The sequence below is a fragment of the Empidonax traillii genome, unplaced genomic scaffold (genome assembly GCF_003031625.1).
Source record: "Empidonax traillii isolate 1590-97213 ecotype Southwest subspecies unplaced genomic scaffold, ASM303162v1 scaffold1095:size333308, whole genome shotgun sequence".
Taxonomy (NCBI): domain Eukaryota; kingdom Metazoa; phylum Chordata; class Aves; order Passeriformes; family Tyrannidae; genus Empidonax; species Empidonax traillii.
Window position 1 is genome coordinate 243,246 of NW_020956288.1, and position 20,224 is coordinate 263,469.

Here is a 20,224-nt window from a genome sequence, read left to right on the forward strand (position 1 = left end):
GACACCATGGCTGCAGAAAAAAACAGGAAGATTTGGGAGTAAATAAAGTGCTATGATGAGTTTAGGGTGTTAGATATAGGAGTTAGATTGCTGTGCTGGGATTAGCAGGAATATACAAGACTTTATAGGCAGGATCAAATTCAACCATTGGAAGCAGTCCCCAAAAATATTGAATAGCATGGAACAACTGAATGAAGAGCGTAACTGAACAAACTGTGAGAGCACAGGAGGGGTGGTGAAAGAGGAGAGTGCTCAGTGAAGGTTGGCTGTCAAGTGGGGAGCTACAACAGATAAAGCAAAATACAAGGGCAAACCTCTTCCCTGAAAATTAGAACAAGCACAAATAAAGTTTATTTTCAGGTAATGCATGTCAGACTTGTTGCTCAAACAGTGTCTTTCAGTGTAAACAATGCTTTCAGTAACTATGGCAGTGGTATTTATTAGCTTTACTGCAAAATGAAATTTCTGAAAAACACTATAAAATTATATTTATAGCTTATTGAGCCTTAGTTTTCAAATCAACCATGTTTCCAAAGACAATTTTCCATCACTTTATAGAACCAGTGGAGCATTTAATCTTTCAGAATTTTTCCAGAGGTCACTTTACATTTATGCATTAGACAACAGTGTTGTGAAATAATTTTAAAGCATAATCTAATCTACAAACTATCCAGCCTTCAGTTATTTAAATGGCTGATTTCCATGTGTAGTTTACACTAGATGTATTTGTAGATCTTTGTAATAAAATTCTGATTGAACATGTTATATTTAAGATACTTGTCTAAAATACATCTAAGGGTTAATACCTGGTTAATTTTCACAGTGAACAGTAAAATATCAGACATTAACCAAATAATTTTTAAATTTAGGAATATTTTCTAAAATAATATGCATAATTAGAAAGAAAACTACAAAATTAAAGGTGTCTAACATGTCTTGTGTCTTACAAAAAACATCTTTTTTAAAACTGTGTTTGATTCAGTGCCACATTCTGATATAGGTTTGCTTGTGAAATTAATCTAGTCAATATGAGGCCATATCACTACACTCTTTCTCTTATAAATCACAGCAATTTACTCAGTAGAAATGACCTAGTCTTATTCTCTCATTCCCCATAATCCAATCACTTCCTCTCATAAGCACTTTTCTCCTGGTTTTCACAATAATGCATTTTCTGTAACTAATAACCATCATTTCCTGATTATCATGCTTCTATCCTTGCACAGGAATGTGGGTCTTATGGAGGTCAGGGTCATCTTTCCCATCCATCTGTGTCCTGGTGCTAAGGCAGCAGTTAAGTGCGTTAGTTTGAAGATAAGCCTGGATAGCCCATCATTTAGCGTAATCCTCAAAAATAAGACTGAATACTCCGCTCTTCTAACAGAAATTCATGGTTGCTAGTTTGGTTAAGATCAGCTCTTCTCTTTTCTTTTATTTTTTTTTCCCCAATAAAAATTAAGTGTGTGTTTCAGTTATCTAATTTTAAAATCTTTCAGGCTACTTTTACTTATATTTAAGCAGCTATACTAGGTCATTTTTACTTTCCAGTGTTTAGTTCTGAGGAAATGAAAGGAACAAATTAAAACAAGTTCTCTCAGGCAAAACTTTCCAGAAGAAAGGGCACATAACAAGAAATGAAATCTCGTTACTTTTCATCAGACATACTTTTCATCTTTAATAGTACCAAGCAACTGGGCATCAGCAGAGACTGGGAAAGGAGGTGCTGAAAAGAGAAGCATAACCCGCTGCCCCATGCATCTATGTCCAAGCCTGCATGGGATATTCGAACATCTGGGGTTTTCCTTTTTACCTCAGTATATCCTGGCATTAGGAGACTTGGCAGTTTACCAAAAAGCATCGCATTGTGTAACTGTACGAGATCGAAAATGAGGTCAGTGATCTCACTGTCATTCATCTTCCCTCTAACACTGACCCTCCACACTTCTTTTTCTCTTAGAAAACAGAAGTTTGGCTGATCTTATTCCCCTTATAAATGCAAAAGCGAAGGTCAGGGTAAGTGCAGGTGTGAGCAAATGAAGATTCCTTAGCTGTGTAAAACATTTCGTGCTCTTTCTGGTAACTATATAAATCTAAGTTATGACAAAAATATTTAATCTTTCAGAGTAGATTTGACTCCTGGGTAATCAATCAGCTAAGTAATAACAGTGCCATCAAACTCTTTTATGAGACAATAGGACAATTCCTGTGAGGATAATCTGTAAGACAGAAGGCTGAATAGGTTATCTGTGTGATGTGAGAACCAGACTGTACTGAACAACCCATAACATTTTCCATGGAGCAATTCTATAACCACACTCAGTACAAAACACTGCCATTATTTTTTGCTTGAAACTTGCAAATGGGTTAAAGAACCTTAAAAATAATTCCCTTAGCCTTACATTTACCTTCATAATGAAAAACTGAAACAAGTTAAGATCCTCACCTTAGTCACTGGATATTCAGAATTATTAGGTATTTCTGCACTAGCACAACAGTCAAATCCTCAGCACTTGCAAAAAATACTTCAGATTTCTGTTATGTAATTTTTGCTGCTGTTGAAGTTTCTTTTCTTTATATGCTGGGAAATTAGTCTAACCATTTTCAGCTGACATGCTGTAACCTCCTGAATATGAATATAATACCTATAATATTTTCTTTAGGTTTGAGAGAAACACAAATTTTTGAGCATTCAATGAATTATGAAGAAAATCATTTGACAGTTATTTCATAACCAAGGTAACTTTACCTTCAGGAGAAGCAATGCCTTACAGAGGCATTTCTTGAAAATCAAGCAAAACAGTGGCTAACTTCTGCCCTCAAACCTGCAAACACAACTCCCATTGATTTTATGGGCTAAGTACTCAGGGTATTTTACATAGCAGCTAAGCACCCTTAAGCCCTAACAGACCATGTATATTGGCTGTGTATCAGCAGGCTAATCCAGAGGATGCTTGGCCCTGTCCATGAGGGAAAGGAGAGGGGGATCAACACCTGCTCTCTAGATACATTCTGCAAGGCTGCCCAGAGTACTAAGTCTGTTTGGTTCATTCTAAATTTTTCTTTCCTGCTATAGACTTTGCAAAAGAAAGAGGGGAACTAAGGTTTTCTTTAGTCTGTTTAACAGTATTTCTAAAGTTTAGTCTTTGCCATGTATGAGGTGGCTAGAAAACTGCTAAAGATGAGCCACTGCTCAGGAAGGCTCCCAGCACTGCTGAAGCACAATGGAGTTTCCAGCTGGCTACCCAGCTGTGACATGTCACCGTCCTCTTTTTTAACTCCTCAGCTGATTGCCATTACCCCAGGAAAAAAGACCAGCACCCAGCCATGATATCTGGAATAGTGCCCATGCTTCCTTGACTCCACAGAGGTGTGGTTTATAGGCAGCTTATCTACTGATTTGTCACCAATTAAGCTCACACAAAGTTTGTTGCTGCCTACTTCCCTCACCACAGACACAGCCCCAAACACTTGGGCTGGAAGAACAGATGGAACTTTTTCACTTCTACAACTTTTAAACTATCAGATAGAGCATACAGAGGACCTACTGCTGAGAATGACACTGTACTGAAGTGGAAAGGTCCTGTGCAGTCCAATGAGATTTTTATAATTTTAACTACCATCTTCTCAGTGGGACTGCTAGGAAACTAGTTCTTTCTTAAACCAAATTATCACTGTCTAGAGAGTAAATAATAAAGAGGATTCTAACTTTATGCATTTATGTATGTTTTCATTACTTGCTTTTCTGTCCAGATTTAATCCCCAATTTTTCTAAACTCAATTAACAATTTTTTGAAAACAAGTATTTGCGTATGTCAGCAGATGAATTCTATCAATTTAATAGTAAGGCATCTCCCCAGAGCTTCTGGCTCAAGGATTGCACAACTTCTGTTAGTTACTTGCTGTTCCATCTGGATATAATAGGGTTTTTTTCTTCTTCTTCATTTAAAATATTGCATTGATTCACAGGCAGAGCATCCCCATAAGAGTCACTGGACAAAGAAAGTACATGTACATGAGAATGACTCTGCAGCTGATTCCAGTACTTCTCAATCTAAAGGACTGCTTCTGTGCTTTAGAGGAATAACAGGCTGTTATGATATTTTCTATCATGGTGTCCAAATCTCTTTGCCCTTTGGGGCTTAGAATTTCTCTATTTCAATTTCTCATCTGCAAATGAAGGTGACCTAGTAGAGAAATGTGATGTATTTGAAGATAGATGGATGTATTATTGTTCAGTGAGCGCACAGATGCTAAAAGAAGCATTACATAAAAGCCTCCTGCATTCACATCAAATGGTTTTAAAAACACTAGTGGAATAAAATAAATATGTGGACCCTTGAGTAATCCCTGGTACACAGTTATTAACGTCCTCGGTATTTGCATTATTATTACTTTGTAAGGGGAAATAAGTGAAGGAGTTGTGATTCAGTCAGGCAACTCATGGTGATTCTCAGTTGTCCTACACAGGCCAGAGGCTGGACCTCAGATATTCTCTGACCTAGGATGGCTGCAAACTGATAGGGAAGGTCATTTGTCCCCATGACTACTGCCTAAATAATATATGTTTCAAATATTAAATGATGACTTATCTGTGACAACTAACTCTTCTCTTACATGGAATCTTCAATCCTCAGCTGAGGCATGAGAGTTCTAATATGTGTCACGGCAATCCTCTACAAGTTGCATGGCAAATCTTATTTGCAAACTCCACAGGTGTATATGGTCTTGGAAAGAAATCTCTAATTCCTCTGAAACTATTGCATAAATTCTATTGCCAGGAACATACGTCAGAACTTCAGGAAAGTGTTACAATGTTAATTAGCAGACTTTTAGTCAAACAATTAAAAAAAGGAGTACTTTTCATTGACATGCCCCACATGTGAAGATGTATTGAAAATGGCTTATCAACCCAAATAAGCCAAAATTCAGACTTACAAAGTCTAGACGTGTAGTATTGCTAAGGATTGAAGTTGGTGTTGGGTAAGCAGTAAATAAAATAGAGCATACTAAAGGCATTAAATATTGAGAAGTGTTAAGTATGTATACCTACCACATGATTTATACCACGATATTACATAGGTGAAGAGTTGAAATAAATCCTTATTAACCTCACCAACACTGTAGGCCTATGAAAAAATAACCTCTACCAAGGGTTCTTTCTTATTTAGGTGAACATCACATTGTTACAGCATTATGAGATATGGGAGATATCCTTACTTACAGCCAGGAAGTGTTTGCGTTGAAATCCAAGGTGAAGAACTGCCATAACCAACATTCGTACTGGCAGAAACTGCAAATCTGTACCATCTATATTTTTTCAGTCCATACACTGTGTCTTCTATCCAGTCGTCCATCACATTTTCATATAAATATTGATGCATCTCATATTCAACACATTCCTTAGTTTCCCAGTCACTGCAGTAGATGGATTGTAGCTGTGTGGTAATCTTGTAGTTTTGAAAGTAGCCAAGGATAGATTTTGGCGTTCTCCAATTCAAAGTCACACTTGTTGATTGCACATTGGAAAAAACAATATCCCTGGGAGCACTAGGAACTACAGATTAAAACACTTGTAAGACATCTTAATATGAATGAAAAGTGATTGCAATTATAATCCTTTTATTCGGTGTTGAAAAAAATATTTGAATAAGCATGTCTAAAGACCAAGATTCAACTTCATATGGTTATTCCATTGGTATAAATCCCACTGTACATATATAGGTACCGTACACTTGCAATAATTTTTTAAATAAAAAACAGTACCAGGTGTGGCACGCAGGAGCAGCTTTGAGAGGTGTGACATTCTTGTTGCTACTTTTGGGCCTATGTCTCAACTGAGGGAGGGAATATCAAGCAAAGTTGTTTTTGGCCTACCCATATCATCTTTTAGTGCTATTGCTAACTGGGCTTCTTCACCTCTCACTTAGAAATATTCATTTGTCTCTCTCTCTCTCTCTCAGTAACATATGAAATCCTCACATAATACCTCGAGGTTTCATAAGTCTCCTGTTTCACCTTCTGAATGGAAAGATTCAATACACACAGTATGTTTGCCTAGCATTATATACGTGCTTTACAAGTTGTTCAGCAAATAACAAATTAAAAGAACAATGACAGAAAGAGCTGAATAACATCGCAATACGGAACAAAAAAAGAAATTTCCCACAAATGCTGCTGCCATTTATTTATATACATAAGTATATATGAGTATACACAAGTTATATTCATGTCCATGGAGATAGAAGTAGTGCATGTTGTGTACTCACATACACATGTACACATTTATTCTATCTATACTGAGCCAACAGTGTACTCCCAGCTCTCACAGACTAGATGTAACATATGGTTTTCTGCTATATCATATAGTCATACAGTAAGCTAATATTATCTCTAAGACTCTGAAAGATAATACTAATACTCTCTGTGGCAAAAACTGTGCTGACCAATCAGCTCAGAAATCATTTTGTGCACTTAGCTTTAAAAAGTGCTTTAGAGTATTTGGGGGAAGAGGTATCAGTGGTCAAAGAAAAACACATGATACACCCTCAAACTGAAACTGAAGAAGTCCCAAGGCTTACATAAAGAAGAAAAGCATCCCAGACCAACATTACTGGGGAAGAAAGAGAAAACCTTCCTTTTTGTTTTTGTTCAGCCTTGTGGGAATATCTGATCTCTGCTTTTTTTTGGCAACAATTTGTTTGTTGAAATCATCAGCATATAACAAGCTGAAACTTCTTCACTAAATATGAATATTTAAAATGAAGTGTAAATTATGAGTCAAACCAAGCTGTGATGGTGAAAAGGTTGAGAAATTAAAATCCCTTGAAATGAGCCTAAAGCACGTGAAGTCTGAAGGAGGGGGACCAGGCAAAGAACTGTGGGCCCTTCCCCTGTTCTTCCAGTCAGCTGTCACACAGAAGTACACAACATCACAGCATGCAACAGCCCCACATGCTCCCAACCTGCTACACAGTAACCAGATACAGAACAACAACAAACTAAGAAAAAGTCTTCACCAAAGACAACTTCTATCAATATAACACGTTATCAAAATTAAAGTTGTTTTGCTCTGCTGTTATTAGCATAAACATAAGTATAGAAAGTAGTAAAAATCCCCAAAATATGCGGTATCATTCTTGCATGTGCACAGATTTGGAGAAGTAATACCCAGCTTATTGACTTTCCAAAAGAAATAAACACTGCAATGTTACATAAAAAATTCTATAAACTGTATTATATATTTGCTTAAATTACAAGAAAAGGCTTAATTTGACCATTACTTAGTGAAAAATTAAGTCTGAGAAATCCTAAATTGTTACTAGAACACAGCTGTATCTTTCCTCTAAAAATCCCCTATGCTATTATAATGTAAGATATTAATATCTGTTAAGATACTGCAAAAAATAATAATCTTACACACTCAATTATGGAAAATTTGATAAAATTTTAAAATGATAAAATGATAAAATGGATAAAACTATTGGAGTGAAAAAAGAGTTATCACCCAGTCTCACTCTGCAGTTGAGTTAAAGTATTTTAAGGCCGAATATTATGTATTCCAGGAATTAAAAAATCAAGTCAGAATTTCGAAAGATATCAGAAGAGGTAAAAATAAAAAGCATTTAAGGAAATTAAATTCTCCTCTTTCTCACTCAGAGGGGATTACTATTCTTTTTTTTTTGATAAGAAATATGACCTCACCTTCACAGACACAACTCCAGGAACTCTTGCTATGATAGGAACAGTTATCACTGGCGAGTTTGGAATAAAAGTGTGAAAGTATGCAACATGGAGATGTAAACAATGGTCTTTAAAGCCTCTTAGTCTACTATTACTAACTTCTATCTGCTGAAAACTGATTACTGGCCTGTATGCCAGTACTGAAACAGGGGCTTGCAATGAAGTAGATAGTAACTGATTGCTTGCTGACTGTTAATAGGAAGTTCATACAGAAATATATACCTTCACTTGCTCAAATGTGCAGCTGGTAAAACTATGGCTGGCACAACTGCAGTCTCTGCACCTAAAACAAGGCAGGTTAAAGAGGCTAGTCACAAGTATAGAATGAGCAGTGCCCATGTTCTAGACAGGATAGTGGGCTTTCCTTCTTAAGGACAGTACCTTGTTCCCCCAGTTTGAACACAGAAGAAATCAGAAAGAACTGAGAGTCAGCAATTTAGATGGAAAAGATGCTTGGCTTTCATAAAACTAGAAAATATATCAGACAAAATGACAGTGGCTCTGATTTGTGGGCTCTCATACAGACCAAGAGAAGTCTAATAAATCCAGCCTCCATGAGCTTTCCTTGTATTTGGAAAAGAGACAAATTCACTGACAGTGGGGAAAGGAATGGAAGGCTGAGAAATTATTTTTCTTTCTATCTGTACTTTTTCCCACTGACTACAGAGGGAGCCCATTTACATTATCTTCATAAGGCTGAAGGTAATGCCTGTGATTATCCCTGTAAGTAACACTACATGAAAACTGCCATTTTTAAAGATAAACTTGCAGGTATCATCATAACAGACAGATTAGACAGCCATTTTTTCTTTCATACTAAAGCTTTTGTAGCTATTTTACACTGTCATTTTTCCAGTTTACTAAGACCTATACAAACAAAGTATTTTGAGCCCACAAAATAAAGGGCCAGCCAGCATAATTCACAATAAAGTTTTCTCTGCCAGTGCCTAGACAGACATTTAAAATGAAACCAGAACCTTAAACATTAGTTAGTTTAAAATCAAGATCATTTTATCTCCTTGCTTACATGGACATATCAAATATAAATATAATCACTCATTAGGACAAATGAAAATATGTGATCTGAATCTGGAGCAAATCAAAGAGGTTCAATCCTAGGACCACAGTGAAGAGGAGTGACACCCAGTGGCACAGTATCTCTTGCACTTGATGACTGTGTTCACAGACAATTTCAAGACAGCTATGCTATTGGGTTACAGATACAAGGAGGATTACAATTACTCTAGCATGGAGAATCAGATTTCCATTCCTCAAGAATGACTAAAATTCCCCCAACTTTTTCTGTCCACAGATGGTACTGATTTGAACAAACCATTCCATGCTTCCTAGAGTAATCAAGCAGCTTGTTTAAATTTTCTAAACATGACTTAACTATGATGAAGTGATCACTGTTCACAGTAAAAATTATTGAAGCCAAAAATCGTGTCTTTGTCAGCTACTATTTCAGATTACATTGGAACTATAAGATACATGAAGACTTACGTAGCTGCTCTTATACACTACTGCTTAGATATGCTCCTAATGGGAACTTTATTATTAATCCCGATTTTCAGGGAGATGCACTGAAAGATAAGGCATGAAAGAGGCTGTGCTTGTGGTATTGTAAGAAACTAATTGTTGGGGACTGTGCCCCGATTAGCTAGCTGGCATTCTTGTGCTAATCCCATGTTTAAATTTCTCAAGAATCATACACAGGATTCCTTAAGTCTCATCACATATCTGACAGTCTTTCCCTATCGTATTATGCTGCATTTGCTATGATTCAGCTAGCTCTGGGAGCAGGGAGTTTTTCTAAGTCTGAAACATTTGGTGCAATGTACTCTACCTAATTTTCCATTTAATAGCTTCTAATTCAGCTTCTGAAAACCAGTCAGGGAGCTGGCAGAGACACTAGCCATGAAATGCTGGTGAATTCAGTTGCTGGACTGGAAAAGAAATGGGGTATTTTCAGGTTCATCTACCATTGTTCCCATAATGGCTAAATTTCAAGGAAAAGTGCCTGAAGCCAGATCTATATGGGATTTTAAGCTCCTAAAACCTATTTACGTGCCTGAACTCCTACTGAAGGTAACAGGAAGCTAAGTACCTTAATAGAAGTAACTTTCACAGATCTTGGCCCTGCTTCCTTATTCTTGTCTGGCTGCAATGCTAATCAGCCCTTCCAAAACTGGTGGACTGCTCTGAGATTAAGTTTTTATTTGAGAACCTAAATGAAAGGAAATTCCTGGTAGAAAAAGCACTGGTACCGTGCAAAGACTCAGGTCAAGTTGAACTTGGCCAGTGGAACTGGTTTAAACTAACAAAAACACTTGCTAGAAAAAATCTTATTCACAATGCAAAGATAACCTAAGGGCAGCAAAGGACACACACACACACAAATCTACTGAGAAAAGAGAGGTTATGGCTTTCTGTAAAGACTTCTGTGGAAAGCAATGACTACAGCTGCAGGGGCAGTGAAGAGAAGACGGTAATATGATACGGCATAGTTCCTAACAAAGTTAATAAAAAAAAGTCTGCCTACAGAACAGCTGCTTGTAGCTGGAGTTTGGATTAAAAGAACAGCGGCAGCCTAGAAGTCTGTTGGGTGGTATTAAGAGCATGTATAGGAAGAAAGTGAAGAACAAAGTAGAACAGATAGATAGCAGTGGGCACAGACCAGAAAAAAAGCCTTCAGAAAACAGAAATATCTGAAAAGAAAAAGAATACTCTGTTGGATTTTGAAAGCTTAGTTACCAAATGAGTTCCCTGGGTTAAGCTGATAACCCTGATCACACTAAGTACTGAGCTAGTATAGACTGCTATACTAGATTAGGCGGACTCATCACAATATAAAGTCCTGCTCAGTAGGAATAAGTACATCATGAATAGGTCCCAAGTTATTTTACTAACATAAAAATGCAAAACCTTGTAGACTATTTTTCCCATGACTCAGAACTGACATAATCAGACATGCTTTAAAGGAACTTGCACAGTTGAGAACACGTCCTAAAAGAGCCTCTCTGGACCATGTTTCTTAGACCTTAGCCCATTAGAAAACTCACTCTAAAACTGTGAGATTTAAGCACTGAAAAATCAAATCCTACAAATCTAGGGAGAAATGTACTCCTTTAAGCTAAAAAGAGAAGTCGTGAAAAGCTGTCAGTACTCAAGTCTTGAATTAAATGAGAATGTTCCACTTTCCATCAAACTAAACCAGAGTCTATTTTTCAGTAAACAATGTATTTGATCTGTAAATGCTTTCCATGTTAATTTTGTATTATATGCCACTACCATTTCTTATATACTAATGCACAGTTGCTCTAGTCCCCACAAAAATACTCCTTCATCTATTTTTGTTAACTTGCTTATAAAAATAACATCATTACAATTTCACTGTCAGCAACCAAGTGACCACTGCATTTGTCTAGTGAAGACTTGCCATCAGCATGAAAGTCATTAATTTAAATTTGGACAAAACAACTAAACAGAAAGTGTGGGAAAAAAACCCTACATTACATAAATAAAAGTGAGTTGGGGAAAAAAAAATCAGTCACCTTGGAAAGAAGTGTTTCAAAGATTCTTAGTCATGATTCACTCTGTAATTTTTTGATTGTAATTTGGAAACATAAATTTTCAGCACTGATCGAACAAGTGAAACACACTGCTCTTATTTGCCATAGTGACAGGGGACACCGAAGCTCTGCCATTTCCAATACTGTTGCTCTGCAGAAGGCTCATTCCTCAGGATAACCAGGCCAACACACTGCATTGCACATCATGCTTGAAGCCCTAAGAACCACTTTAGGGTACAGGTTTGCACATTATTCCAGTACATAATTTTCTTCATTGGTTAATGAGGAAATTCATGTAACTCCAACTCAGAGATATCATGAGCTGCCATATACTAAGAAAAGGATTTATGGCAAAGCAAACAGCATTTCCTTGGATATTCAGAAGGCTTTAAGCCCCTACTATGTTTTGTGCTCCTCACAGACCTTGATGAAAAAAATCCCACATTTTCCAATGGGCACCTCCATACTGCAGATACAAACCCAGAATCTTCAAAGTTTCCCTTGTGCATAAATCAAAGACATATTGTGCACACACAACAAAAGATGATGTTAATTTGCCACCTCCACACCAAAAGACCTAAGAAACTTTCCCATTACCTATTCTTTTAGCCACTACTCTCCTTCATGCACACAGCATACTTCTGTGTGTAGTTAGAATTAACCAGCGAAGTTAAGCCCAGATTAAATTTAAAAATGTTTCCTGGACAGATTTCTATACCTATTTCTTTTAAATGTAAGCTGTGAATGAATCTCTGTTTAGCAGAAAACAAATGGTAAGAACTGTCACTAGAGTACAATGGGGGCCTCAAACTTCCCGAGACTCTGTGCTCAGTTATAATATTAAGTATTACTGGCATTAAGGGGGGAGGGGGGGAATCACTCTGAGTGTCTTAATACTACTTAATACTACAATCAATACAATTACTATTCTCAGAGAATAATGAAAAGTATATAAAGAAAAATTCAAATTAAAAAAATTGAAAGTAGCAGCCCATTTCTTAATATAATTCATGTTTTGAATACCCTCAAGTGGCTTTTTAATTATTCTATTTTTATTGTCAACTGAATGTCCCAGACTTGTGAGTTACTGAATCTTCACAGCTTTAATGTTCCTTTTGGAGGAGTTTCCTACCATTTTATGGCTCTTTCCCCCCCTAAAAATTCACTCAACCTTGATAAAATTGCATTTTAATATGTGCATTATCTTGAAAATAATTCAAGGATAGCTATTCAGTCATAAAATCCTAACTCAGTTATGCATGTCTATGTATACTATATTATCTTTCATATCCTTTATAATGTATTTAATCACAAAATAATACTACCACTATAAAGCTGGCATGTAGCCTGGCAGAGGTGGTATACCATGACAATGGAACTAGATTGGGCACAAAACACTATTAATCTCCTCATAAATTTAACCTTTATGATTCATGTTTAATTGTACCCAGATATGAACAAATTTACCTCAAAAAAAGGCAAATAATCTTGCTAAGAATTTAAAGGTCAAACACTATGCAGTGGGACACTGCGCCAAATTCGATTTCACTTTATGTCAGAAACAAATGCATTGACAGTGACTCAGTTCTGGCTACATACTCTGTGACTAATCTTAGGCCACCATAAATAAGAAGCTGACAACAGCTATTAAACTGTTTCCATTCCCATCCATGAATCTCCAGTTCCTAGTATCCAGTCACCACAAAACAATTCATGCAAACACACAGTTAAGGAAATGTCCTAATAATAACTAATTTGTTGTAAATATGACTAAGCAACAACAAAACTAGAAAGGGTCTGTGCAGCTTATATGACAAAAAATACATGTATTGCAGTATAAATCCTTCACTTAGGAAAACTCCCAGTGATAAGACACATAAGACACATGTTGTTAAAAACTAAAGACTGGTGTAGTTTTTTTTTTTCCTTGCTAGTACAGCTCTTTATAACACAGACCACAAGAGACTGCTAGTCTCCCTCTAAAGCTCAGGCTTAACCCACAGCTTTCTCAGTCTTTCCTCAAGCGCTAATTAATAGCCAACACCATTTCGTATAAATCCCAACAATTAACTTTCTCAGGAGCCAGGTTTCTTTAGCAATAATGGAAGCCTTTTCCTTATCCTTCAAGATAAAAACCACAGGGCAAGCCTCCTGTTCTCCTCTCTACCAGAGGGTAACAACCCTCCTATAAGACTAACTTCAAGTCCGAACACCATTCCCAGGTTTAGTCTTGCTCAAGCTCTGCGTTGGCTGTTCAGCAGCCCTAATTTAAAAGAAAGGTCTGAGAGTTATGACTGTATTTAAGAAGTGTACTGAAGTGCATTAACAAGTGTCCACATGCAGCACAGCAGCTAAGCTCACTACATTACTTCCAGCCAAGTGTCAGATAGGAGTATGCTCACATCTAATATTTAAACAATACCTTTTCAAAAGTGGACTTTGCACCCTGCTGATAAACAGCAGTTTCTGAGCAAACAAGAGAATGGACGACCCAGGCAGAAGTCTTAAATTGCCAAGGAGCTGGACTGAAGGCCACCAGCAGGGATCAAAAAATGGCAGCATTTTTAGGGAAGCTGTTGATGAAGAAGCCAATTTAGAGTAAACATTTTCATCAGAAATACGTATGAGTGCCACCTCGTACTTCAAATAAGGGATGGGGTGAGGCTGTAGTGGGATGGACTATACCATGAGGACAGGTGGCCATCAAAGTACAACCCTGGCTATTTTCACAATGTTGGCCACACTACACTAGCAAGGGGCTGCCCTGCTTGTCCTTGTTTGGAGCTCAGCCATTTGGTCTGGAACCAAAGCAGCAGTAGTTCAGCTGACAACACAGACGTGATGTACATTCATCCAGACGTGCACATCCATAAGTCTAATTTTAAGAAGTGTGCAAATCAAAGCTCATAATGGGACACTAAGTTTTTGTGACCAGGAGGGATCCAAAGGAGGTTCATGCCACTCAGGAAGTTACCAATAAGAAGTCCAAGTGTAAGGGTAAGTCTGATCTCCTCCAAGTTCAGATGTCTGATTCGAGTCTGTGTAGCAAAGCTGCTTCCCTCCACTTGTCATCCAGAACATAAACCTCTTTGCTGACACAGACTCTGTATTTAGCATTTGACAGAACTGAGAAAACTCACCCTTTCAGTTGAAATATATGCAAGAATGAGTGCTGCAACTCACCTTTTAAATTATTCAGTAACTTAGTAATGAAATTATTACAAAACCTAGGTTTGGTTTCTAAGCTTCAGGGAGTAGAGTTGTGCTCCCTCATCCCACCTTGTTTCCTTATCCAGATGTTCTAAACTAGAGACCTCCTCAACTCCACTGCATAAATTGATGTCTCTGAAGAGAATACAAGAAAAGAAACTAAATACAGTAATTGCTCCTGTAATACAGTAGAAAGGTAGAGTCTTTTCTGGATCTTGCTCACAGAACATAATTTTTAATTTTTATATTAAACTATCAACACAGAAGGAAAAAAAAAAAAAGATAAATAGTCCCAAGAGTAGAAATCACCCCAGATTGGGGAAGAGAGTTGAAACAGGCCTTTGTTTCCTGCACTGAGAGTTGGGCTCCTCAACACTTCCAATTTAGAAGGTAGGTATGTAGATATTTACACAGAACTAACACTGCATTTTGATCAGAAATTCATCCCCATGTCAAATGAAAGCACAGCCAAGATTAGGTGAAGCATGAAGTGTGTGTGTAAAGGAAGACAGACTTTGGGTAACAATTTTTCACTTCAATGCCAAAAAGCCTGCCTATGCCTGCCTACATTCTTCTTTGGATTTAGCTCACAATTTTCTTTCTTGTTTAAAAAATTCTATCCATCAAGAGTAATGACAAAGTCTGCTTGTAGAACCTAAATTCTTCCCAATTGCGCAAATTGTGAACATCTTTATTTTCAGTTAAGTCACAGCACTAGCAGCCAGTAAAAGCAAAACACAAATTTTGCTCCCAAAAACTTTTTCGGACTTTCAGTCTCAAATATGCTAAAGGCAGATATTATAAGGAAAAAATAATAGGTGATCATAAATTAATAAAATAACTCTTCAAACTCACACAGAATAAAGTGCTTTTTGAAATAGTAATTATTTCTCATCACCAAGTTTATTCTAAAACAGGAGAAAGGGGAAGTCCTGTTTTTCTTCATTCACTATTAGCAAGACATTTAAATAACAGAAGGATTTAATTGCCTGTATTGAAACTTATTTCAGGTCTGCTTGTTTCAAAGTCATCATTTCAATTGAGCAAAAAAATTAACTTGAATAATTTTTTTTTACCTTTTTCTGGAAGGGTACTGATATTGCATATCTGTTCTTCACCATCACCAGCAGACGTTGCAGCTTTTATTTTAATTTGATAAGTCGTATTGGAAAGCAGATTTCTAAAAGTATGCAGAGTATCATAAGATGAAAAATTCGTAGAATTTCCTTCAACTGTAATGATGTAATGTGTAATTATACCGTTGGATGAAGCAGGAGGGTCCCACTGCACTAGGATTGATTGCCAGCTCATTGCAATACAATGAACATTCTGGACAGCATCTGGTACTTAAAAGATACACATAGACCAAAGATTAACATTCACACACGAATAAAGTGCTAATCACAGAATAATATCATTAAAGAAGCAGACCCAGTGTTCATAGGAACAGTGTAACATTGCAGTGTCAGATGAATCAATAAAAGAAACACATTGAGAGAACAAAAATATGTCTTTGTCCCCATTAAATGGTTCATCAGTCTCTCACTGGAAATGTGATCTTTGAAAAACAATAGTAATATGGAATCTTTTGATACTTTGTCTGCTCCCTTTGCTGACAGTATAAAGGAAGATGGGGGTCCCCTAACCCGTGGCCATTCCCTGGCCCTGACAGCCCTTATAAAGCTCGGGAGCCTGGAGATTGTTCTGGCCTGGCAAAGGAGCTCCAGTTTTGCACAACGGCAAGTTTCCCTAACCCACAGTTCTCATGGGCTCTTCTTTAGTGAATATTGAGTATTTCACTTTTAGTGGCTAGCTTCCTTCCTAAATTATTTTTAAAATGGTAAAAATTTCTATTTGTTTAATACAGTTTCCAGTTCATTTGCCAATATTTTGACCGGCTGCTTTTGATACTGCTAGCATTTCAGTTATTTTCACAGGGATCTGAATTATCGCTTTGATCTGCAAAGACTGATATCTATCTAATTTTCCTCCCTTTATCTGTGATGCTATTAAAATATTTATAGTAGCCATATAAGCCTCTCATTTCAGATGAGGACATTTCTAATTCTACACTTCCGACATCAAACTTCAAACCCAGCCTACAACAGGAATGGGAATAGATGTTACACAGGCAGAAGGCAATGAGATAGTGTTGCATTAGGTTTTCTTTGGAGAGAAAATGAAGACAGTTGTTCAGCCATACAAGGAAAATATACATAAACATATATAATCAGAACTGCAGCTTAAAAAAAGTTATGTCTAACCTGATTCCATTGTTGTAAACTGGACAGCATTACTGAACTGATTGCCATTCCCAAGCTTGGTAAATGCAGAGATACTGACAGAATAGGGGCTGAATGGTTCTAATCCAACAAGGTTTGCTTCATGGTTTGAACCTGAAATATTCTTAAGGAAGGAAAAATTACCAGTACACATTATGAGCCTCATCTGGAAACTACTGAAATGAACAGAAGATTTACAGCCACAGTTTTGCCTCTCCTACTCTGCGTAGATTTCGAATACTGAAAACTTTTGCCAGCTCCACACCACCTCATCAATCCCTCTCACCTACTTCCTTGCTACACCTCTGCAGTGGAAGTTGTCGTGGGTCATAGCTTCTTATTTCTTTTACTTTACCTGAACTAGATACACAGATTGATGAAAAACTTAAAAAAAAAAAAAAAACCTCAAACCAAAACAAAAACAAAAAAGTAAAACAAAACAAAAACCAAACCAAAACAAAAGTTAAAAACCACAGTTCAATTCCTTTTAGCTGTTTTTCCTGGAGCATGCAAGCCATACTTTATTCAAATGTTGAGATGACTGTAATAAAAGCAGTGAAAAAGCAGAATTTCAGCAAGAAAATCTTGTGCGATCCAAGTTATCGAGGAATTATGGTGCTTAAATACAGTATTTCTATAAAAATTGCTCTGCCTGTCCTGCTGCCACAACCTAAATCTCATTTCTTGCCCATATAACAGTACAAAATATAAAGAAATGTAGGGCATAGCAGATGCATTCAAGTGCTTCAGACAGTTTTTTTTATTCTAATTGGATTTGAGACTGCCTCAGATGGACAATAATTTTTCGTGGAGAATAGTCTTTAGTGGTCTCTATGAACACCCAAAGAATGTGTTTCGAAAGGTAGCTGGCTGTAGAATTCAAAAGTTCCTCTATCATAGGTGCATTATGCTCTTTCAAGTGTTATAGAGGAAACTGGGGTGATGCCAGCACTTCATTCCACAGTGGGGAATAACAGCACACCTCGTAAGGGGTAGCCAAATAGGCCACTCCATGGGGGCTGATTTCCAGAGCACACACATAACAACAGCACACAGTTTCATTTCATGCTGTCTTTGTAGTAAGAACTGTATTGGTGAGGGAGTTGGGGTAATGAAGCTCTTCACAGTCACTCATGTAACTTAAAATGTGTGTCTTAAACTGCTATCTCACTGCAGTTATATCTTTTCCCCGCAGCTTTTACAAGCATCGAGGGTGAACGGGACTCACTATACAGTTTCTATGATTGAGATACAATCTTGGCCTCAGCTTGCTGCCTTTGCAGTTCATGGTGCATGTCTTGATGTCACCCAACCAGCCAGATTTAGGCAGATAGAAATGTCTTGTTCAAATTTTGTATATCATAGAATCATGGAGTCGTAGAATGGTTTGGGTTGGAAGGGACTTAAAGACCGTCCAGTTCCAAACTCAGTGCTGTGAGCAGGAAACCTTCCACTACACCAGATTAATCAGAGCCCCATTCAACTTGGCCCTGAACACTCCTATAGCAACTATTTCAGTTAAAATTTATTCAGTTATTCCTATTCTGCAAAAATTAAAAATAATTTGCAAACCTCTAGACAGTTTTTTAACTATTTTTCAAGATGACTAGGAATTTGTATTTTGAATCCTGACAGTCTATAGATACTAAATAGCTAAACAAAGATAGCCACAAAACAAGTAAATTCTGTCGTTTTCTAACATCAAGCTTACATTGAAATATGAAGTAAATATTCATAAATCTCACCATTAATGAAACATTAGAAGCTCAAAGCAAATTAAAACCCAACAATTTTTTTCTATCTAATTTTAAAAATTTAACTACAATTATGGTGGTAGGGTAAGTAAACTGTCTTAGCAAACAGGAATTTAGAGGAGCTTCGTAATTCTAGGAGCAGAACAAGACATTTAAAATATTTGTCATATATTTTGTTCCTAAAGCATGAAATAAATATTTTAAAAAATTAAACATTTTTTATAAACATACCCGATAAAATAGTTTTTCTGTGCTGTTTTGATAAATCTTAAAATTATATATCATAATAACACCATTTGACTGAGGACTTGGATCCCATTTTAGCCACACGGAATCTGCAGTATAGTTGATAATGGTCAAATTCTGGGGTGGAGCTAATGGCACTACAAAAGAGAAATACTTTTGAGTTCCAAATGACGAAGCAATCCAGGCAAAACAAAACACTTTAGCGATGCAGGAGAACATAAATATTTTTCTTAACATTTTTATATGAACTCAAGCTAACAGTACTTCATTGCTGCTTCAGTCTTTTTCTTTCTCTTTGACATGCAGCAAATTCCATTAATCCAGAATACATGCTTAATCAGCAAAGGATCTTAGAGATCTAAAAAAATCTATTAATCATTTAAACATCCCCATTGTCAGAACTAAGACATTCAACAAAAGTCATATTACATGTATTACTGGAATGTGATATCCTTTGCTTCCTACATCAAGTGTTGAACCCAACTCAACATATATTTACAACATATGTAATTTACCATGCAGAGGAGGGCAGATCACTATATAGGAGACCTGTGTGAATGTGTCAGAAATATTTCCATGTTTTATCATTTTTCAGTTATATGGGGGCATGAAGGGAAAGGTACTGTTCCTTGCTTCAAAATGCCTGACACACGGCAAACCATAACACATTCCAAAATCAAAATATATTTCTTCTTGGAGTTATTTTTGTAATCCTATGCAAAATATGACTTCCTCTTGCATACTGTGACAGGAGAAAGAGCACTCAGAAAACACTTCATTTGCAGTATTTCCTTCTTCTGAAAGCCCTTCACTCACAGACAATGGAAAATTAATCCTTCATCTCAACAGGTCTGATGCTCAGACCTAAGATGGATGCAGTAACATAGGGCTGATATTTCAAAGTTGGTTACAACTGAATTTGCTCACCTGACTCATCTGTGTAGAACTGAAGCACAGCAGATGGACCGGGTCCTTTTATTGTTCTTGCAGCTGCATAAATGCTGTACAGTGTGAATGGCAAAAGGTCTTCCAAGACGATAAAATTATTGGTGGTAGAGAATGAGCTATTCCTTTCTGGTCCAAATAAATTTAAATCATAACTTATTATGATACCATTTGGCTTAACAGGAGGGTCCCATGAAAACATAACTGAGGTAGTGGAGAGATTTGAAAATGTTTTGATTATAGGTGCTGATTCTGGGACTACATGAAGAAATAAGAAAGAGAAAAACAGGGATAACCTCAGGAAAATCTAAGTTACAATGAAAAATTCTATTTCATAGTATCAAAATAGAAATGTGTAGCAGTTGTTTGTGTCACTGTATAACAAAAAAACTTCAAGTTAACATGACAAAAATAAACAATATTTTTGTGTCCTTTTAGAAAACTGTTTGAGGTTTTTACTACATTTCCTTAGGAA

At 36.7% G+C, this 20,224-nt stretch overlaps 1 protein-coding gene across 1 annotated transcript in view; it reads right to left on the reverse strand.

Moving 5' to 3' along the window:
• PTPRQ (protein tyrosine phosphatase, receptor type Q) overlaps window positions 1-20,224 on the reverse strand; it is a 103,894-nt gene that overhangs the window by 41,619 nt on the left and 42,051 nt on the right. The window contains exons 24-28 of the mRNA XM_027904819.1: window positions 19,732-20,007; window positions 18,790-18,941; window positions 16,787-16,928; window positions 15,599-15,868; window positions 5,222-5,554 (exon numbers count right to left, since the gene is read on the reverse strand). Of these exons, the coding sequence (XP_027760620.1) occupies window positions 5,222-5,554; window positions 15,599-15,868; window positions 16,787-16,928; window positions 18,790-18,941; window positions 19,732-20,007 (1,173 nt within the window). The remainder of the gene's footprint in view (window positions 1-5,221; window positions 5,555-15,598; window positions 15,869-16,786; window positions 16,929-18,789; window positions 18,942-19,731; window positions 20,008-20,224) is intronic.